The 20,298-nt window shown below is 46.1% G+C and overlaps 1 protein-coding gene across 2 annotated transcripts; it reads right to left on the bottom strand.

Annotated features, from left to right (window-relative positions):
* Window positions 1-3,383: 3,383 nt before the first annotated feature.
* On the bottom strand, window positions 3,384-19,332 carry Tmem218 (transmembrane protein 218). Of its 2 annotated transcripts, none has more exons than XM_050125664.1 (5): window positions 19,271-19,332; window positions 10,203-10,279; window positions 9,029-9,139; window positions 8,118-8,220; window positions 3,384-5,089 (listed from the first exon to the last, which is right to left on the bottom strand). In XM_050125664.1, exons 3-5 carry the CDS (start codon window positions 9,136-9,138, stop codon window positions 4,955-4,957), a joined length of 348 nt encoding a protein of 115 aa, XP_049981621.1. In that variant the 5' UTR covers window position 9,139; window positions 10,203-10,279; window positions 19,271-19,332; the 3' UTR covers window positions 3,384-4,954. The 2 variants fall into 2 exon arrangements, with proteins under 2 accessions (XP_049981621.1, XP_049981622.1); XM_050125665.1 differs by having other exon boundaries at window positions 19,251-19,284.
* Window positions 19,333-20,298: the final 966 nt, after the last annotated feature.

Raw genomic sequence — 20,298 nt, 5'->3', positions numbered from 1 at the left:
TTAGGGACCTTGACATGGTTTGTCCAGCAGGCCCAATAGAACCACAGGGCTCTCTATAAATGCCAGTGAGGCAGGGGTGAAGAGACTGGAAGATGTTACACTGCTGACTTTGAAGACAGGAAGGGCCCATCAACCCTGGGATGTGGGTGACTTCTAGAAGCTGAAAAGAGGCGAACAGATTCTCCCCTAGGATCTCTCTATAGTGCTGTCCTTAGCCCTGTGCAGTGGTGATGCATGCACACTGCTCTAAGTCCCCTGAAGCAGGGGGAAATGCATACGCATCACTGGTGTAACCAGGGGCCAAGCATGGTGCTAAGATATAAACCAATGCTAGAGTCAGGGAGATCCCTGGGGCTTGCTAGCCAACCAGCAAAGCTTACGCATTTGCTGGTGAGCCAGTCCATTTAGGATAGCCAACACATTTCCAGGTATTTTCTGTATCTGTCGCATCCGGTTATGTCAAAGGCTGGACTGTCATGTTGGTCACTGTTCTTATCACCGTTAGCAGTTCCAAAGAACTTCATAGCTGTGAGTTAGGGGAAGGGTGGGTGCAAACGGCGGGCCAGTGTAAAACTAAGGAGTTATTTGAAAGCAAAAGTTGACCTTGAAGCTGAGACACCAGATGCAAGGAATGCATGGGGAGTGGGAGCATGAGGTCTGAGAGTCTCTCCTACTGGCCTGCAAGCCCGTCTTCTCTGCCTGTGTCTCATCTGTGAGGTCACAGCACAGCTCTTTCCACACTGATAACCAGAAGCACTTCAGTAGCAACGCAGCTGAGTTGATGGAAAAGTTTAGGTCTTGAAGAGCAGAACGGGAAACTGATTAATTTATTAGAATAAAAACGTTTAACATACCTTGGATTCCTCCATCCTGGTCCTCCCTTGCCTCGCTCTATCAGCACTCAGAGTGCTGAGGTGCATGCAGACTGTGTTACATGGTGAAGGAAACCCTGTGTTCCCAGTGCCTGAGCACTGACACACTTTAACATTAATTATCTGAAACTCTAGATCAGAAAAGAATATGCCCCCCCCCCTTTTTTTAAAAACCAGTGAGAAATCTAAGTTGCTTATCAAAACATTACTCCGTATGCTTTGCTGGTTTGAGTTATTTCTAAAGTGTTACATGCTATCACTTAACTGACCGGACAAAGACTCTATTGTAATGGAGCTGGTAGGTCCTGCTACTTTAGCTCGTCAGGATGCCGTCCTGGAAGGCCATGGAACGACTTGTTCTCTCATAGACCTCCTCTCCCTTCCACCTTCCGAACAGCAGGGAATCGTGTCTTTCTGGACAGTGAACGAACAGCACGGCCTGCCTTGTACAGAGAACGGCTAGTGGACACTGGAGTCGTTTGGGTTGATGAGGGCTAGCCCTACGCCAGCCCTGTCTCCATAAGGAGGGATGCATCAGGCGTCACTGCAGGGTGCCCCATGGTGATGTCTCCGAATGACGTCATTGCTTCATTCAGCCTTCCACTTCTGGATTTTTGCTCTCGTTATTTGTTTTTTTTTTTTAAGGATGGACATGATTACCTTGAGTATGTAAGAAGAAAGTTTCACTTCACCATGCTAGTTATTACAGACAGGAACTGTAGAAGGCAAGCCAAGTTTAAATACTTTATATGATACATGGGCACACACGGGTGTTTGTGTCTACATTGTATACAGCCGGCTATAATATGGAAGCCTGTCATTTACACCAATTTGTAAACAGTTGTATGTTGATGATACCTGGGAAGGAATTTAGGCTTTTGTTTTTCTTCACTTTTACCAAATTCTTATGTAGATAACTGAAATCTCACAGCTACTATCTACTGACTTTATAGACACCTTTTATTGTTTTACTTTTGTAGTTTTTAAAGATTTATTCATGTATTTTAGGTCCACAAGTGTTCCGTCTTCACGAACACCAGAAGTGGGCGTCAGATCCCACTACAGATGGCTTGTGAGCCACCAAGGGGTTGCTGGGAATTGGCCCTTTTCCCAGTCCTGATTGTGTAGGTTTTTATTTTTAAGCTCAAGGGCAATTTTATTAGGATTGAAAACCCCAAACTGCAGGCTAGGTAGGCTGTTGATCTCGGCAGCCGCCTGGAGGAGGAGCATGCAGAAGAACAAGGCTCTGTGAGAGCCACATTCATCCAGGACTGGCAGGGAGGGCAGTGGCTTCACAGAAAGAAGCAAGGAAGCCCAAACTTAGAAAAAGCACACTTAGGTTCTGACCAATATCTGAAAGAAAGAGGAGAAAGAAACATTTGCCTCTTTCTGAGTTAGTACTTAGAAAGGTGAGGAGACCTTAGTATCTCACAAAAAGGATCTTCATTCCAGCTGTCTTTTATTATTTTTTTACTTATTTTATTTGATTTTATTATTTATTTATTTATTTGGTTTTTCGAGACAGGGTTTCTCTGTGTAGCTTGGAGCCTCTGTCCTGGAATTCGGTCTGAAGACACGGCTGACCTCAAACTCACAGAGATCTGCCTGCCTCTGCCACCCAAGGACTGGGATTAAAGATGTGTGCCACCACCGCCCAGCTGCAGCTATCTCTGTATTATGGCTGAAGTGAACCTGTTGTCCTAGGGGTGATCCCTTGGCCAGGTGCTTGACCCAGCCCAGCTGGGATGTCAGGTCTCTACTCAGACCAGAGATACCATTCTCTTAAACCGAAGTTTACTCTCAAAGGGCCTTGATTGCTACTGTAACACTACTCCCCCTGAAGCAGTGACCCTAAATCATTTATGAGCTAGATTGGGGATCAGAGCCCCCACATACTTCTGCTCTCTTTGGATCTAGTTGGACACCTTCACAAAGGAATGAGAGATAGATTCATTTTCAGGAATATTTATAAGCCCCTCCTTCCAGAGTTGCCTTGGCAGCAAGCTTCCTGGGAGAAGGCACATGGCACATAGCAGTCTGTGATTGTTGGCTAAGGCACCCTGGGAAGGCCACAGGCCACAGGCACCCTCACTCTGTGAGGGAGACTGAGCTTCAGACTGCCCGCTTCCCTCACAGTTTCCACATGGTCCCTTCTCCCCTCCATTGCCAGAGCAATGTTTTCTATTTCTTCCCCATGGGCCCTAGGCCAGACTAAGAATCAATTTCATTTGAAGGTTTCCAAATAAAACCTGATCTGGAAAGTTTCCCCAAAGTTAAAGATAATGGAGTCAGTCCAAGTGGAGGTACGACTGTGCCTGGTCCCCACCAGCCTTGACTCTCCGCGGTCTGAGGCTGAGCTCCATGAGGCGGTAGGAATGGGTTTTCCTATTCCCTGACAACAGTATCAGGAGAGACAGGAAAAAGAAGCGACCCTACCCTCTCTCAAGTTCTCAACCACAGAGGGTCCTCTACTGTGAGAGACTGGATTCTGCCACACCTAGGCTTGCCAACTGGCTGCTGTGGGAAGCCTTAAACCTCAGGATTGTTCTATTTAGAAAGAAGAGCAATCATAATAAATAGAGTGCTATAAAACTGAAGTCTCAAAGGAATCGCTGCAGCCCAAGCATCCAGCAGGCACTGACCTCTCCAGCTTGTTCTCCTGCCTCTCAGACTAGAAGGCTTCTCTTTACTCTGCTGGAGACAGGCAGGGCGGCACTTCCAAAGCAGAACCAGACTAGACCCTCCAGCCCATTTAGTGACAAATTTTATTGATCTGGGAAATTAGACAAATATAAAGTTATAATGCTGAGAATACACATTCCTTACTAACTTTGGAGAAAGCATTCCCAAGATGAAAAGAGAGAGGTAGGCATGTTGGGGCACACCTGAAATTCTAGTACTCAAGATGGCTTTCAAGCCAGCCCAGGATCCCTAGTGAGACCCGGCCTCAAAGAACCAACCAACCAACTAATAGATGAACAAGATAAAAAGAGCCAGGCCCGATGGTTCAGGCCTAAATCCCCAGCGACTTGGCAAACTAAGGCAGGACGGCAGGTCCAGAGCCTGTCTGGTGTACAGGGAAAGAAAGTTCAAGGCAGCCTGGGTAAACTAGTACAATTGTTCTTCAAGATAAAAAGTGAATTGAAGGGTAGGATGGTAGAATACTTACCTATCATGTGTGAAACCCTAGGTTCAATTCCCAATACTGCCAAAGGAAAAATTTTGGAGTCTGTCCTGGAACTCACTCTGTAGACCACACTGGCCTTGAACTCACAGAGATTCACCTGCCTCTGTCTGAGCCACCAGCACCCGGCTTGAGGACTCTTACATGATACTAAATACTTAAATTAGGCATTGAGAGGCCACCAAACCCTGGGAGAAGAAGACCCAAGATACGCAGCAGGGAGACACCTAACATTCCCGTATCTCTCTCTCTTTTAACATCTAAGCAAACTCAAAATGTAAATATACAAAAGCTGTAGGCAGGAGTTTGAAGAGAAAGCCCTGTGGTCATTGTTTATTGCTTTATTAGGACTCAGGCAAATGCCACACACTGCTTTTATAGAGCTCTGTGGAATCACATAAGGAGTGGTCAAAAACCTCTGCCCGACACAACTTCCCAACTGTCGCGGTAAAGCAGCCCTTGTGTCCGAACGCCTTTCTCCTTCACATGGCTCCAAATATTCAACTAAAAACTTATAACTTCGATGTTATCAACAGGGACCAGGCTCTTCTGTTGGCCAACAGACCCTCAAACTCCTTCTCCCCAGATCTACGACTGATGGCTTTACTTAACAGCTACCCCAAGCAGATCACAGTTACCACTTTCCATTCAAAACAGACAGGAATCCTGCAGTATGGGTACTGGACAGTCAGTCGTATCCGTCTTCAGACAGTGACAACCTCTGCCCACGGAGTCTGCTTTGCTGCTGAGTTTCTGAAAGCCGGGGCTCAAGAGCTTTGTCTTAGTGGCAAACGGACACTCCACTGGTCTGAAGACATGAAGGCTGTCATCAAGGCTCTGGAGCGCGCCTCTGTGCTAATCCAGGACATCAAAACGTCCCATGTTTCCAGTACAGCACTCAGCAGGACCGCAGTGGTTTGGCATAGATTGGTTCCAGCACATGTTGAGTAAGAACCAAGAAGAGGCCTCCCAGAAAGACAGCACTGAGGAAAGCCAGCAGGACATAGCGGCCAATGAAAAAGGCATCTACAATCTGGAGACAGAAGAAATCAAAAGGGAATCACAGCCACTCCAGCACCCTGCCTGCACACCCCTGATGGAATCACCCCGACTCCAGCACCCTGCCTGCGCTCCCCTGAGAGCTGATGGAATCACCCCCACTCCAGCACCCTGCCTGCGCTCCTCTGAGAGCTGATGGTTATGCCCACGGTTTCTTGGTAACTTCTAGTAGCATCCTGCCCTGTTTCCCTCTGCATATGAGCACAAAAATTTTCAGCTCCTTGAGTAGAAGATACAAGATTTTTAAAGAAGAAGTGGGGGGAGCAACAACAACTAATAATAATAAGGCACAGGAAACAAATGGCTTAATTTAGAAGAAAGGGTGGCTTTCAACATGAGGTGACTGGAGCTTCCATCAGAAGAGTTCTGAACCCTAATTGCATGGGAGCGAGGAAAGTGGCCACTTATCTAAGATATTAAAACACTAAAAGGATACATAATTTGCCCCATACATACAGTTGGTTGCTTGGTAACCAGTCATATGTGAAGTCCTAATTCTACTGGTCTTTGTTGATAAAAGAATCTGTTTCTGGTCCTGGCTCTACCCAGTCGCCTGCTGTCCATTTCTAGAGAACAGAGCTCTTTTCTTCACCCCAGAGCTAAGCGGTGGTATTTAAATGGGTGGGGAACGTAGATATCCTCATCCAACGGAGTGCTTAACTTCACAGAAGCCATGGGAACTCCTTTCCAGGAGAGGTTCCCAAATACCTGACAGTAACCGTCACAGCCTAAAGAAAGGCCCGGAGCTCCTAACCCCTAGAAACACACTGACTGCACGACAGTGGCATTAGGGTTGTGACCTTGAAGTAGGAGATAAGCTTGGATTATCCAATCCAGGCAGGCCCAACTTAAACAGACTCCTTAAAAACTGGACACACTTTGGAGATCTCCAAAGAGTTCCAGACCAACCGAAGCTACGTAGTCTTGTCTTAAGAAACAAAACAAAATGAAAGAAGAGGCAGAAAACAGGTTCGCGAAAAGAAAGTGGGACAGAGGCAGCCAGAGAGGTGACACTGGTGGCTGCTGGCTCTGAAGATGACTACAGATGGAGGCCATGGGCTGGGCACTAGCAGCAGCTTCTACAGCTGAAGAGGTCAGGAAATGGGCATTCCTCCAGAAACACTGGGAAGACGCATGGCCCTGCCCACCCTTGACTTTAACTCAGGGAGACTGAGGGTGCACTTCTAACCCACACAACTGTAGACAATACATGTATGCTGGGAACCATTCCATTGGCAGGCAGGCTCTTGTTACAGCAGCAACAGAGCGCTAATACAGTGTTGGTGTACAAAGCTCCTCAACAATCCAAGCAGTGATACAAACGAGCTCCAAAGACATCAAGAAGCACCCCAGCTGCTCCAGAGACTACCCCAACAGTCAACTTACAATCAAGGTCAGTTTGATAAAAACAGCTTTAACATAACTTTGACCTTGGCTCTGGTACTGAACAAGTCTCTTGCGGGCTACATGTTTGCTCGCTCGACTGTTTCACTTTTTAATTAGCCAATTAGCAGGCCTTGGGTGCAGAAGGCCCAGGCCATGTATTATTGATACAGTATTGAGCCAGGCTGCTGCAGGGGCCAGCGCTCAGAACCTGAAAATGAGAACTCCGATTCTGCAGGCCATGCTGACAAACATATTTTGCTCAGTCCCCGTTGTCTCCTGAGTCCAAAACTCCTACGACAGAATAGAGGGACTGGTTTAGAGAGAGTGCTCGCTCGTGCCTGTGCTAGCGGTCACATTTGCAGTGATTACAAACATGGCAGCACACCTCACTCTTTCCCCTGAAAACAAAGACACCCGGGGTGTAGAGAGAGCCTGACACCCAGGGGAGCAACTCCTGGAATCTGTGTGGTAAGCACAATTTTCCTTAGAGTTTCCAGAACTAATTTTCCTCCTTTCACCATCATTAATTCTAGGGAGAACTGGAAGTATGTGTTCATTTTACATCAAAAATTATGTAATTTTGTGGACTGTATCAAATCGACAACCTGTCAGATCTGGAGAACAGTCTGATACTCTGTTGAGTTCTAACGAGTTTGAAGATGTTGAGAACAGAGTTCAGCTTAAGTCCTTGCTCTGCTTCTTCCTGGACAGTGTCAACTCGGGCAGCTCGGGCAGGTCACCTGAACCTCTTCCCCGGAAAGAGAGCAGGACCTCCCTCATACCGTTGGGAATTGTGTGGTTTCAATGAGACAATGTAAACAAGGCATTTAGTTAGCATATAGTAGCCCTTTAAGAAATGATGGCCACTATCATGCTTTTTCCTTCAAAATTAAAATAGCTACTGAGAGAAAACAATGCCACAGGAAGACGCAATGGGATAGAAAAGGCCAGTGCCCTTGGCAAGAGCCTATGGATTGAGACCAGCCCACACACGGCAGAACCGGGGATCCAAATCAGAAACAAACTAGAAGAGGGGAGGTCTGGCAGAAATGGGACAAGGAGAGAGGTGACACAAATCGATTTACAGAGGGAGGGGCCAGCTTATGTGGTCTAAGGGATAAGGATGTCAAAATCAGTGTTACAGAACTCATCTGCAACGTCCCCTTCTGTGTCCTCTTTCCCGCTCTTCTTGGTGGAAATGACTCTCGACGCCACAAGTGGAAAGAGTCAACCTCAGAGGACGGAAAATCATGTCACTCAGCACCCTGAGAACACTTTCGCAATTCTGACTTATGATCTAAGACTCTGAACCAAGGACAGGGACACCACACTTAAGGCCTACGCCAGTTCCTAGTTCCGAACTCTTTTCTCTTTCTGTCTCCACAGCAAGGAGTGGCTTTCCACACTGCCATTCAACTCCATGCAAGCAGCAAACAACAGTACAATGGGTAAATCATTGCCTGGTGGAGCTACAGGTGGGAGTCCTCAGACCCTTTCCCAGGGTAAAGGGACAGGGACCTTGCAACGCCCTGGGAACCCCATCATTGTTTGAACAGGTCTCAGGGCAGGATGGGGAAATCCCCGAATAGGGGCGAAAGTGAAACCACTAGCCTTACCTTCATTTCCACCTCTGGGGCTGGGAATTCACTGGCTCGAGGGAAAAGCAATAGAACTGCAGTGATGATCAGAGCACCCAGGAAGACGAAGACGATGGAGAACCTGGGGACAGAAACCTGAGCATCAAAAGCACTGACCACAGTCAACTTTTCATCGTCTGGGCCTGCGCTGGTTCCTCCCTGGAGTCAACATGTTTCAGTCCCTTAAGGTCCACAAAGTCCTCCACCCCAAAGCCATGCTTCCTAGATGGGTACCAGCTGGAAACCTCCCTATTTGTTCCTGGTAATTCCAAATTCCGAACAATGGGAATTCATAGTTTTCTGCACACAGTGTGTGTGCTCACGAGTGCGCGTGCTCACAAACACGCCCCTCCCCATCCCCACACACTTTTGTTCTTTTCAGATCAGAACCCCCAGTAAACAGTGTAGCTCTCCATTTATTGCTGACATGACCCCCCCCCCCCCAGAGAGCGCATTTCTAGTGTCTCTAGGGTTAGGTTATGGCTCGAACAGAGGTCCAGGCCAACTCTCTGTAACTTCTGTGTCTGTGGGCCCAGGCTGGAGCCTTAGGGACTGGACCAGGCACGTGTCATAAATCTGAACAATTAAACCAAACTTCCACCTACAACTCTCAAGGACCTCAACAGCAGCCAAAGCAGATTTTCCTGTCACCTCTGGTCTCCCTCCTCCCCTCCACAGTGAGAACTGAGACTCACTCCCGTTCTCCTCCCACCTCCGCCTGAGCATAAATAACACAGTTAGCGCTTATGATAAGAGGTTAAAATGCAACTCATTCAAACTGCCAGTAATTACAAAAATGATCTTCTGAATTCTAAATGTTTAATGATCATCAGCGATTTTTGCCTCTAATTGCTTTTACCTAGGACTCCAGGCTGGAGAGAATGCCTTACCTAGCGATCCCAGAGGCTCTGGATAACAGCACACACAGCAGCAGCACCAACACCCAGATCAGAGCAAGGAGGAACACGCCAGCACCCACTCCCAGCACCATGCCCGTCATCCTATAGGACAGAGAGCAGCATCAGCCTCTGGCTGGACCATCCCCCCCTCGTGTGTGCCTAGCGTTCGATGACACAGAAAGCCTAATTCTACGAGGAATCCTGATGACCAGTATGTCTGGAGGCTCATTCACGACGGGTCTTTAATTTTCAGGAATGTCCAGGCCCAGAGTCCCTTAATGAAAACCGAGAATGTGGAGCCCAGAGCTTTCTTTGCGCAGGAATAGGGGTGGGGGACCTGGGGGCTGGGGTGAGGCTGCTGTCTGCTCTCGGGCTGTTATTTCAAATCTGGTCTCTTCTGTTCCATTTTGACTTCTACTCAAGCCCACATTAGAAATCTGAGCTCTCTCCATTCACAGATCCTAACCAGGGGCTCTCAGAAGGCTGAAGAGCCAATGCAGAAGCTGAAACTTTGGCTAAACCTGAGGTATGAATTTAGACACAGCAGACAATCACAAGGCAGAATTTTCCACTCTGTGTCAAGTTCTTATTCGCAGAAGGAAGAAAACTCCCAGTCCCTGAAAGAAGATGTCACCTGTTGGGGCACTTACGATATGCTATGTGCTTTACCAGACCTGGCGTGTTCAGTCATGGCAATCAGAAACGTATTATCACATGTGAGCCATACAAGAGGCAAGTCAGTCTTGGTTTCCTAGTTGAGGCTCACAACAAGAGGGATTCGCTCTCAGTTCTCGAGACCAGAGGAACAACAGAAGCTTCTGCAGGGTGACACCCCCCTACAGGATCTAAAGGAAGATGATTTCTTGTTTCTGGTAGCCCCGAGATTTCCCTGGCTCGTGTCTCCTGTCTCCACATGACACTTCCCCTGTCTTCTTGTCTGCCTGTTATCACTAGACAAAGTCCTTAATCACACGTGCAAAGATCCGTGTGCCAAATAAAATCACATTTGCAGGCGCTAGAAGTTAGGTGTGGACATCTGTTGGTGGGCGCTATCACTCCACTAATGAGGGAACGCCATCTAGAGCACCTCCTTGAGTTTCCTTCTCAGTATCAGAGACAAATCTTAAGAAAACAGAGTCTTCCTTAGCTTTCTGGGTTTCTTTACCTGGTGATTTAAACACAATGGAAATAGATTGGGGCTTTCCGTTGTAAGCTTACTGGAAACGAGGCTCTGAGCATGAACTGGAAAAAAAGAAAAAGAAGAAAAGAAAAGAAGTTTATTCAATCAACACTGTGCTGTGACCACTGTTGAAAACACTGTGCTCCTAGTTCGGATGACAAAGGTAAAAAAAGATACAACACCTAGCAGAAGCTGATGGTCTATTAGGGCACAATGTGATGCAAACAGCTATTCATGTTATATTCATGTTATATTGCAGCAGAAGCAAAGTGTATCACGAGCTGGGATGGTGAGAAGGTTAAGGGATAAGCCAGTGCTAGCACACTTGGGAAGAAATCAGTGGCAGGGTGGTGGAGCAGAGGGAGCTCCCACTTGCCTCTGTCCTTCCTCGGTAGAGCCCTGTGATTACCATATCAGTAACTGCGGAAGGGAAGTACTTCCCTATCTCTGGGACTTGGTATTTGCTCTTTCCACAGGCAGAATTCAACCATCAGGCCCCAGCAAGGTACCTGCTATTTGATTACTTGTGTGACAGGGTTGGCCTCTCCTCATTATTGATATTGTAGCTTCATCAGAAGAACATCATTCTCAGAGAGCCCGTCCCTGACTTCCCATCTATAGTAACTTTCAAAAGAGTCAGTCAGTCTCTCTCTCTCTCTCTCTCTCTCTCTCTCTCTCTGTCTCTCTGTCTCTCTTAGAGCATTCTCCACCAAGTATAGGTAATAACACAGGCTCTCACACGCCAGGCAAATACTCTACTGCTGAACTATCGCCTCAGCCTCCGTGGCTACCACTTCTATTAATTTGTTTACAAGTTCACTTTCTGTCTCTCTGATTAAGATAATAAACCACCTGAGGGCAGAAACTGGTTTTTTTTCCTCCCTGCTGTCCCCAGTTTTTAGGATAAAGATTAAGTGCAACAAATATTTGCTGAGGAATAAGTGAATCCAGCTGGCCAGTCTGCAGAATTCATAAGGTCATAGCAAGGTGGAGAAAGATGATGGGAACCGCTGGTTAACACACTGCACCGGGCTGACGAGGGGAGAGCCTCACAGAACGGTGGAAGTGATGGCAAACCTCAATATGTAAAATGGCAGCATTCTGAAGTGCTCTGAATTTAATGTACACCCAAAGCCAGATCGTCAGGCAGGGGCTGAGCTCAAAGTCCACAGTGGCCCGAGTGGAGATGGAGGCCTAGGAGGGCTCCTCCTGTGAGACCTCGGCCCATGGTGCACTGAACTAGAACCAAGGAGGACAATGTGTAAGGGACAAGAAATGCTTGAATAGACTCTGAAAAATCTATTAAGAACTTAGTTGAAGCAAGCAGGCCAAATGACTCAGGTGATGGCAAAACAAACAAACAAACAAGCCAAAAAAAAAAAAAAAATCCCAAAAACCAAAAACCCCACCTAGACAGAATTCCGAATCTTAAGCCGGCATTACCGGCAGGCAGAGTGTCAGGTTCCACACTCACGCTGTATGGAATTCCTAATCGAGAGACTAACTACAATAAACTGCTACGGAACAATCTTTTTGTACACTGTGAAGCTGTGTCACTCTGACTGGTTTAATAAAAACCTGAATGGCCACTAGCTAGGCAGGATTTCTGGGCAGCGAAGATGCTGAGAAGGAGGAGGAGATTCCAGGAGACACTGAGCATTATTTTGTGAGCTGGCAACCCAAAGAAAGACCCATCTACAGTAAACTACAGTATAACTACAATAAAGACTGCAACTAAATAAATAGCTGCGATAAATATAACTAACTACAATTAACTACAGAAACCACAATAAAAGTGAGAAACCTCCAGGCTCCCCACCAGACTAAAATGAAGTCGCTGTTGGGGACACCACTCAGCAGGCAGGCAAGGCTCCGTGGAGAAGAAACGTGAGGGAGTTGGGGAGGTGGCCAAGTTGGCAAGGTGCCTGCTGCACAAGCACGAGGCTCCAAGTCCCAGTCGCCAGCACTCATGTAAAAGCACTGGTGTCCATCTGTGACCCCAGCACTGGGTGTGGGCAAATGAGGGACGGCGAGCTCACCGGCGGGTCAGTCTAGCCAGCTGGTGGACTCCAGTTCCGTGAGAAACCCTGTCTGAAAGGCGAGGTGGAGAAGCAATCAAAGAAGACACCTGGCATTGGCCTCGGGCTTCCACCACACACTTGCATATACACCTGCACACATACGTGCCCACACCCACACAAACAGACACCCAACCAGCACACAGACTTTTAAAGAAGAAATGAATATGAAGTAGGTTGAGAGGCAGGTCAACGGTAGAGCACGTGCCTATCGCAAGTGAGGCCCTAGGTGCAACCCGCTGTACCTCACAGATTATAAAATTTTTATTTTATATTTACTTTGCAGCAATAATCATGGACTCATCATAAATGTAAGCACCCCAGACCTGACTGTTGAAAGATCTCATTCTGGATTTAAAAAAATAAAAGTAGCTCTTTACAAAAGTGACAGAAAATCCAATGAGAGGATGAAACCTGAATGGGAAAAAGACATACAAGGCAGACACCAGCAAAGCCAGTTCAGGGAAAGGAGGAAATGGGAGCAATGACAACGAACACAGAGTTCTAGTCTTGCAGGAGGAGTTCTGGAGATCTGCTTCCCAGTAAAGTAAACACCGGGCTCTACCGAACCACATGCTTCAAATGCTTAGGATGGGCAACTTCTTCTTGTGTGGTTTGCCACAGGTGGGGAAAACAAAATAAAAAGCAACATTAGTAACAATAAAATATATGTAAAGATACGAAAATATAAAAAAACAGTTTTGGAAGGAATAATTTAGCCAAAAAAGATGTAACCTGAAGGAAATATGGACCTAACGGAAAAAGACTCGAAGTGTACAGGCAAAACAGACAAAAGCACCACAACACTAACTAGCAAACTGAAATGAATGGATTCTGCTATGATTTCAGAAATAGATCAGAGGAAAAAATGAGAATAAACTTTATACAGAGGATAGCTGAATAGCCAAGATATGTAAAGGTCCATAGCCACCAGGAAAATGGAAATAGAACCAAACAAAATATCTCCACTTATCTAGCAGATAGCCAAAAAGTCACTGGCAGTCTGTAAAGATGCAGAGCACTATGGGTACAATCATACAAACGACAGTATAAAGCAATACAAATGAGTAAATTACAATCACATCCGGCGATGTAGGTGAACTTCACAAGCATTATGCGAGGGACAGAGTAAAAAGTTCCTGGGAGACTCCAATTATATGATGTTCAAAAACAGGTCCGACTGCTCCAGCATATCTTGAGTGACTGGATGGGGCACGGATGATAAAACTGGTTTTTGACGTGGGCGATGGTTACCTGACTTTGTAACTTTGGTAATCAGTATCTAGCCACAGATACTTGGGGCTCATGCCATTTTCTATTGTCTTACACTTAGCTACAAAACCCTTTTGTGAAACGATTCAACCGTCACTGGATGGTTAATGAAATCATGACTGTTACCTTTTCAATTTTTTAAGTGAAATATAGTATTTTAAAGGTATAGATTCTTTTTAAAATTAAAGAAATGGTATAGATTCTTTATGACACATGAATCTGCACAGACACACATGACGCACTGCAGACAGCAGAACATTATGCCTGGGCATTTCATGTTCTTTGGAGGGGGTCGTGGGCACGAGGGGCTGATGTGAAACAGACTGGTCCTGAGCTAGCTCTTTGAAGCTGAGTGACAGGTGAGTAGATGTTGGCTTCACTATCTTCTAAACATTTGAATGGAGTTCAAACTTGCAGAGTAAAAATATGTATGCATATGCATACATGTATAAGTATGATTTAATACAACAAATATTTGCGAAATTTTTCATAGCTAAAATTATGCAACTTCATGAAGAGGCCTTTTAAAAGTACCTGGACAGTGGGATAAAGCAGGCTGTGTAGAGAAGTAACTCATACTTTTAGATGAGTTGGCTTAATTATAAAAAAAAAAAAAAAAAAAACTCAATTTTTCTTGAACATAAAAATTCAGTGCAATTCTAACCAAAATCCAAAAATACCTTTTTAAGGAACTGGAAAACGAATCCTAAATTCCCACAGGAGAGTAAAGAGCCGAGAATAGCCAACACCACTCTGAGAACTAGGAATGGCGACGTGCCTTTCTTGTCACCAACTGCCGCAGACACATGATGAAACAAGGTAATTAAAACAGTGGGACAAAGACACATGGACCACTAGCGGGAAGCGGGAAGTCCGGACTCAGAGCTGTGCACTCACGAGAACTTCATACTCCCGAGGAAGAAGATGGCTTCGTGGCCCGGTGTGTGAAGGGTTTCACGGTGGTGGTAACACAAACGATTACCAAGCCAGAGGACAATCAAACGCGACCTCTACTCCGCAGCATGGACAGAAGTCGATTTTGAGTGGAAGTAATTCATAATGAAACAGCATATGCTTAAATATATGAATGTTCAGGCTGACTCCACGAGAATACATAATGAAGTACAGTAGCCAGATGCTTGCACCTAAACTTAGAATCACCACGAGTGCGAAAGCGCCACAGGCAGACGATGCAGGTGTGTTGTGCTGGCAGCTCAAATACCACGAGCTGTGCTGCCCTTCAGTCCCACGAGCTTTCTAGACTGGGGAACAAGTCTTGTTCAAGTTCCAAACCACAGATCAGTATAATTCTCCCTTGATTTACATTCCTGGAAATTACACTTTATTAAACCCTGCCAAAAATTACATTATGTTAACACACACACACACACAAAAAATGGAGTTAGGTTCTAGGCCCAGATAATTACAAAATGAGAACACTGGAAGGTTGCACACGATGCAATTCTTTGTCTGAGGCCTGTTCCAACATCACACACCCAACATTCTCAGCTCTCTGGTGTATTCCAACCACAATAATAGCTAAATATGGCCTCACAAATCCTCATATGTCCCCGAGGGACATGCATCTCCTTTGAAAAGTTCACACAAAATTCTAGAAACTCTCATATAAGCAGACACAAATGAGGACATTCACTGTAATTTCAATAGGAAAATGGGAGGGGAAAAGCTACAACACCTGACAGGTGGATTTACTATAGTCTCACAATGAACACTTAAATGAATGGACTTGCTCTACATACACTGACATGAATCCATCTCAAAAGCAGCGCTGAGTGACAAAAGCAAGTGGCAACCCAGGAACACTGGCCTGTGTCTGTAACACCAGCACTTGGGGAAACTGAGGCAGGAAGCACTCTAGTGCCAGGCCAGGGAGGCCTATCTAAAACAAACACAGACACAAATGCACATGTACAAATATGTAAGTATATAAATAACCGTTCTTTCTTTTCCCTCTCCCAACAACAGTGCTCAGAATGCTCCAGCATCTGAAATACTGTCGTAGGCTTTCCTACAATACAGCCCTAACAAAACTAGGCTGTTTGGAGCCCCTGGCAACAGTTCACCTCTGCACCAAGAAGGCTGGGAAAGCCCTAAATCCGAATGTGGCCTGAGGTTCCTGCTGTAAGACCTCAAGTCCACATGAGATCGTCTAAGACAAAGAAGTACGCCAGCAGGGCCTACCCTGGTTCCACGTGTGCTAAGCGTGTCCGTGACATGATCAAGTGTGCCTCCTTATTGAGAAGCAGGAAATCGGGAAAGTGATGAAAGCCTAAGCACAGAGTCAGAAAGGAAATAAATATGGAGCTTTTTTAAGTAATAAAAATCAAAGCTCTGGGGGAAAAGTAAATAAATACACGGAAGCTGTAAACTGAAATCCAGAGCGTACGGTTTATATTTTAGACTTAAAAGAATAATCTCCAGCCAGGCGTGGTAGCACACGCCTTAAATCCCAGCACTTGGGAGGCAGAGGCATATGTATTAAGAGTATAACAGTATGGGTACTGCATAGGGAGACAGTTCGGTTAGTAAAGCGCTTGCCCTGGAATCGGGAGGAGTTGAGTTAGATCACGGAATCCATTTGAAAAATGCATCTAATTCCAGTGCTGGAAAGGCAGAGACGGGAGGCTCCCGAGTCTGGCTGAATTAAACACTCGGTCAATAGAAAACATGGTCTCAAATGACAGAGCTCTTGAGGATAACTTCTGCTTCCACATGTGTACACATGCAAGTGCACCAACCCGGAAGACACACTAAAACACAACAACAAAAAGAAGTGAGCACAAACTATACACTACAATCCTGGCATCTCTGGGAGGGAGGAAAGCAGGATGGACCAGCAAAGAATGGAAGGGATTTTTAACTATCTGTGATGCTTTGTTTGTTTAAAATAAAAACCATAAGCAGAATGCCAGAATGCTAATATTTACTAATCTGGCTGGTAGGCACAACATTTGTATTATATTACCCAAATCAGAGATTTCAACAGCCCCTAATTTTAAAACATTTGGGAGACCTTTTTTTAATTTTCAGGGTTTTTTTTAATTTAATGTGCATTGATGTTTTTTCTGAATATATGTCTCTGTAAAGATTTAGATTCCCTGGAACTGGAGTTATAGACTCCAGTGAGCCACCATGTGGGCGCTGGGACTAGAACCCAGGTCTTCTGGAAGATCAGTCAGTGCTTTTAACCACTGAGTTATCTCTCCAGTCCGAAGAAATTAAGCAAAGACTTCTTAGTTTTTAAAAAGTAACTGATAACTTGGTCTGGTGGCTTCAGGTCAATAATCCGAGTTATGTGGGTGGCTGAAGAAGAATTAATTTCCAGCTCAAGGCCCACATGGGCAACGTGGTAGGGCTGTTTGAAAATAAAGTTATCAAAAAAGGAACAAAGGGGGGGGCGGGTAAGGGGAGGAAGAGTGACAGAGTGACAGAGCTCTTGCTTAGAACCAGTTCCCCTTATCAGGGTGTGCATGATTTGGGGACAGAGACTGGCGAGTGATCAGTTTGGATACTACTGGAATCCTTCAGATAAGAAAACTTGTCTCTCCAGGAGGCGGTGGCTCACACCTTTCATCCCAGCACTGAGAGGCAGAGACAGGCACATCTTTGTGAGTTTGGAAGCCAGCCTGGTCTACACAGTGAGTTCCAGGACAGCCAGGGCTACACAGAGAAAGCCTGTCTTGAAAAGCCAAAACCAAAACGGAACACACAAAGAACACTTGTCTTAGCTGTGGAAATGGAAAGGGGCCAAAAGGTACAGCAGAAGTGACCAGTGTGACTGGCTGAGCTGGTGAGACCGCCTTGAAGGAAATGTCCAGTTAGGATTAGCTGCTCTGCTCTGGACACAATAACCTGAAGACGTGAGCAAACTTATCACCTAGAAGCTGGTAACACCAGAAACATTGATCTTTTATCCACACTGATGGTGTAGGGACAAACAGCTTCAGACCCTTCTAAAATGAAGGTCATTGTCTCATAAGCAAATTATACCTTCTCTTGGGGGTTCTTTTAGAGTTTTTTGTTTTTTTTTATTGATGTGGTGTGTGGTTGAGTGGGTGTGATATTTGTGCAGGTGTGAACCCAGGGTCTCATGCATGCTTGTGTGTGTGACGTCTGTGCAGGAGTCTATTGAGGCCAAAGAGGGCAATGAAATTCCCTGAAACTGGAGTTACAGGAGGTTTTAAGCTTGGGAACTGGACTCAGCTCTCTGGAAGAACAGCTGATCTTCTCTCAGCTCCAGTGTCCTTCTGTTCCCCCTGCATCCATCTCCCCAATGCTAAGATTAGAGGTGTATGAACCACACCCTGTTCATGGGGTGCTGGGGACAGAACCCAGGGCCTCGTGCATCCCCAAGCCTTTTTTGTTAGTGAGATTTGATCAAAACAAAAATATTTATTTACTTAAGATTCAGAATATTATTCAAATTTCCTTGGAGAGCTGATGGCTTAGCCAACACAGTTTTAATAGTGAATCCATTTGAATCGGGTAGCTTAGAGTAGGAAAAGTTATCTATGTACATTTAAATGCCTTGACTAGCAGTGGCAAGAACAAGTCAAGGCCAGGGGTTCTGATGTTTTTCTCCCTATGATGGAGGCTGTGAGGTTTATTGGTGTCAAGTTTCTCCAGACCCTGCCTATATGTGTCCTGCATTCTTCCTTCATCCAAGGTTGGGTCTCCCTGCCCTTTCACCAGTTGTCAGGGAAAACTGAAAGTCCTGCATCCAGAGCTCCTAAGATGGGAACTACAGCGCTCCCCACCAGGCTGAGACTCTTAAGGGAGAAACCTAGGTCTGTCACATGACAACTTCCTGTTCATGGAGATTAAGGCTTCTGGTGGATGATACCTTAACCCGTACCCCAATTTTCAGAACCAAGTCCTTGAAAACAACAGGTTACTGGACAGGATTACCCTTCTGGAGAAATCCTCTGCGATTTTCCTTGGTTTTCTGTTTGTTTTGTTTTTATTGCTGTTGTTTTAAGATAGGGTTTCCTTATGTAACAGCCCTGGTTGTCCTGGAACTCAATTTGTAGAGTTGACCGGCCTCGAACTCACAGAGATCCGCCCACTCCAGTCTTCTGAGTGTTGAGACTGAATCTGTGTGCCGCTACACCTGGCTTCCCTTTTAGTTTTCTTTGTTGTTTATTCCAAACCTTCAAAAGTAGTTAGAATGGCCAGGTGTAGAGGCACACACCTCTCATCCAAGCATTCAAAAGGTTGGGGCAGGAGGATCACAAGTTTGAGGCCAGCCTGGGATGTACACCAAGATCATCTCAAAAAAACAACAAACCGAAGAGACTGAGTGTTGACACTTTTTCTACTTTAAAACCTTCGTTCTCGTTTGGGCTTTAAAACATTAGGTTAATGCCTCCATTTTTGTTGGTCAAGTCACACGCAAATCTGGGGAAAACCAACTGCCAGGCCGCCTAAAGACCACCAACATGACACCTGGCTGTAGAAAGAGGGTGTTCCACTATCCCTAGGGGATCCTGCCCCTTTTCCAGGGCAGTCCGCTGGTCGCACTACAAAGCAGCTCCCCGCAGCGGAGCTGGGAACCGTGGGATCCAAGAAGCAATCCCAGGCAGCCGCCAGAGTAGCCTGCGGGGGTCCGCGCACCTCCCGCCCTCGACTTCCCGGCCTCCGTGGCCGAGCATTTGGTCCTCACCAGGCCTTCAGGTTCCTTACCCGGGCTCACGTCTCGCACTCCATTCAGCTCACCGGGGCTTTGGTCTACTTTGGACGAATCACAAGTAGGGTTTCATTTAGAAGATTTACGATAGACCAATCAAACTCGCTCTTTCAGCACTTATCTTCCTCCTCGTTAGTTTACGTTTGCGGTGGCTCCGGGCAACGCAAAGCGTGGTGGGTGGGGAACACGTCGATCTCCTTTACGCCCTCCGATTGGGCTGTCATGCACTGTCCTCAGTTTCGATTGGATAACAATGTTTGTCAATCACGTTTCTTTAACCACTAAACCCTCGGACAACAACCGGAGGCCCCCCCCTTTTTTTTTTTTTTTAGCTTCTCGCTGTTCGTGTTTAGATTGCCCGGCCCTGCGGTGGAGGAGCACCGTCAATGCTCCTGGAGGTGCGGAGAGCTGTTCCGCTGTCTAGACACCAGCTACTGTCCCTCCGTCTGTTGAAAAGCCAGTCCCCGATCTGTGGGAGGGGCCCAGGGTTGCTAACATCTGTCCTGAATTGAGTCCAGATCTCACTAGCTGAAATAACATCATGTTCTGTATCATTACCTGGCCTTGCTTTTTTGGTCGTTGTTCTTCCCTTAGCTTTTGACACGTACCAAACTAAGGATCAGTGTAACCAAGAGACAGACTGGGGAAGAGGTCCGAGGTCAAATAAACCCTTTTCATTATTGCCACGCCATCCAGGCGGCTGGTCCACACTTAGAGAGGAGTGTCTTCCCTAACTGCCACCCAGAATTTGTCAAGATTTTGTACCCAGGCTATATAGTCTCTTTGATCAAAAGATCAGGTCAGGGAAAGGAAACAGCAAAGTTTGCATCCCCCGTTGTGGAAGCAGGAAGGAAAAACAGACACCAAAAGCAATACCAGATTTGGGAAATGTGGCCCTTGAAACTATGTCCTTAGAAAGCCAGTTGTTCTGTCTAAATCTGATTTAGTGCATGCGTTCCTCCACCCCCAGTCCCCAGGTCTCCAGTCTCTCTCTCTCTCTCTCTCTCTCTCTCTCTCTCTCTCT

The sequence above is a fragment of the Alexandromys fortis genome, unplaced genomic scaffold (genome assembly GCF_014885135.2).
Source record: "Alexandromys fortis isolate MF-2015 unplaced genomic scaffold, M_Fortis_MF-2015_v1.1 scaffold_253, whole genome shotgun sequence".
Taxonomy (NCBI): Eukaryota; Metazoa; Chordata; class Mammalia; order Rodentia; family Cricetidae; genus Alexandromys; species Alexandromys fortis.
The sequence above is the reverse complement of the archived record's forward strand: the minus strand, read 5'-3'. Positions and strand labels throughout refer to the sequence as shown.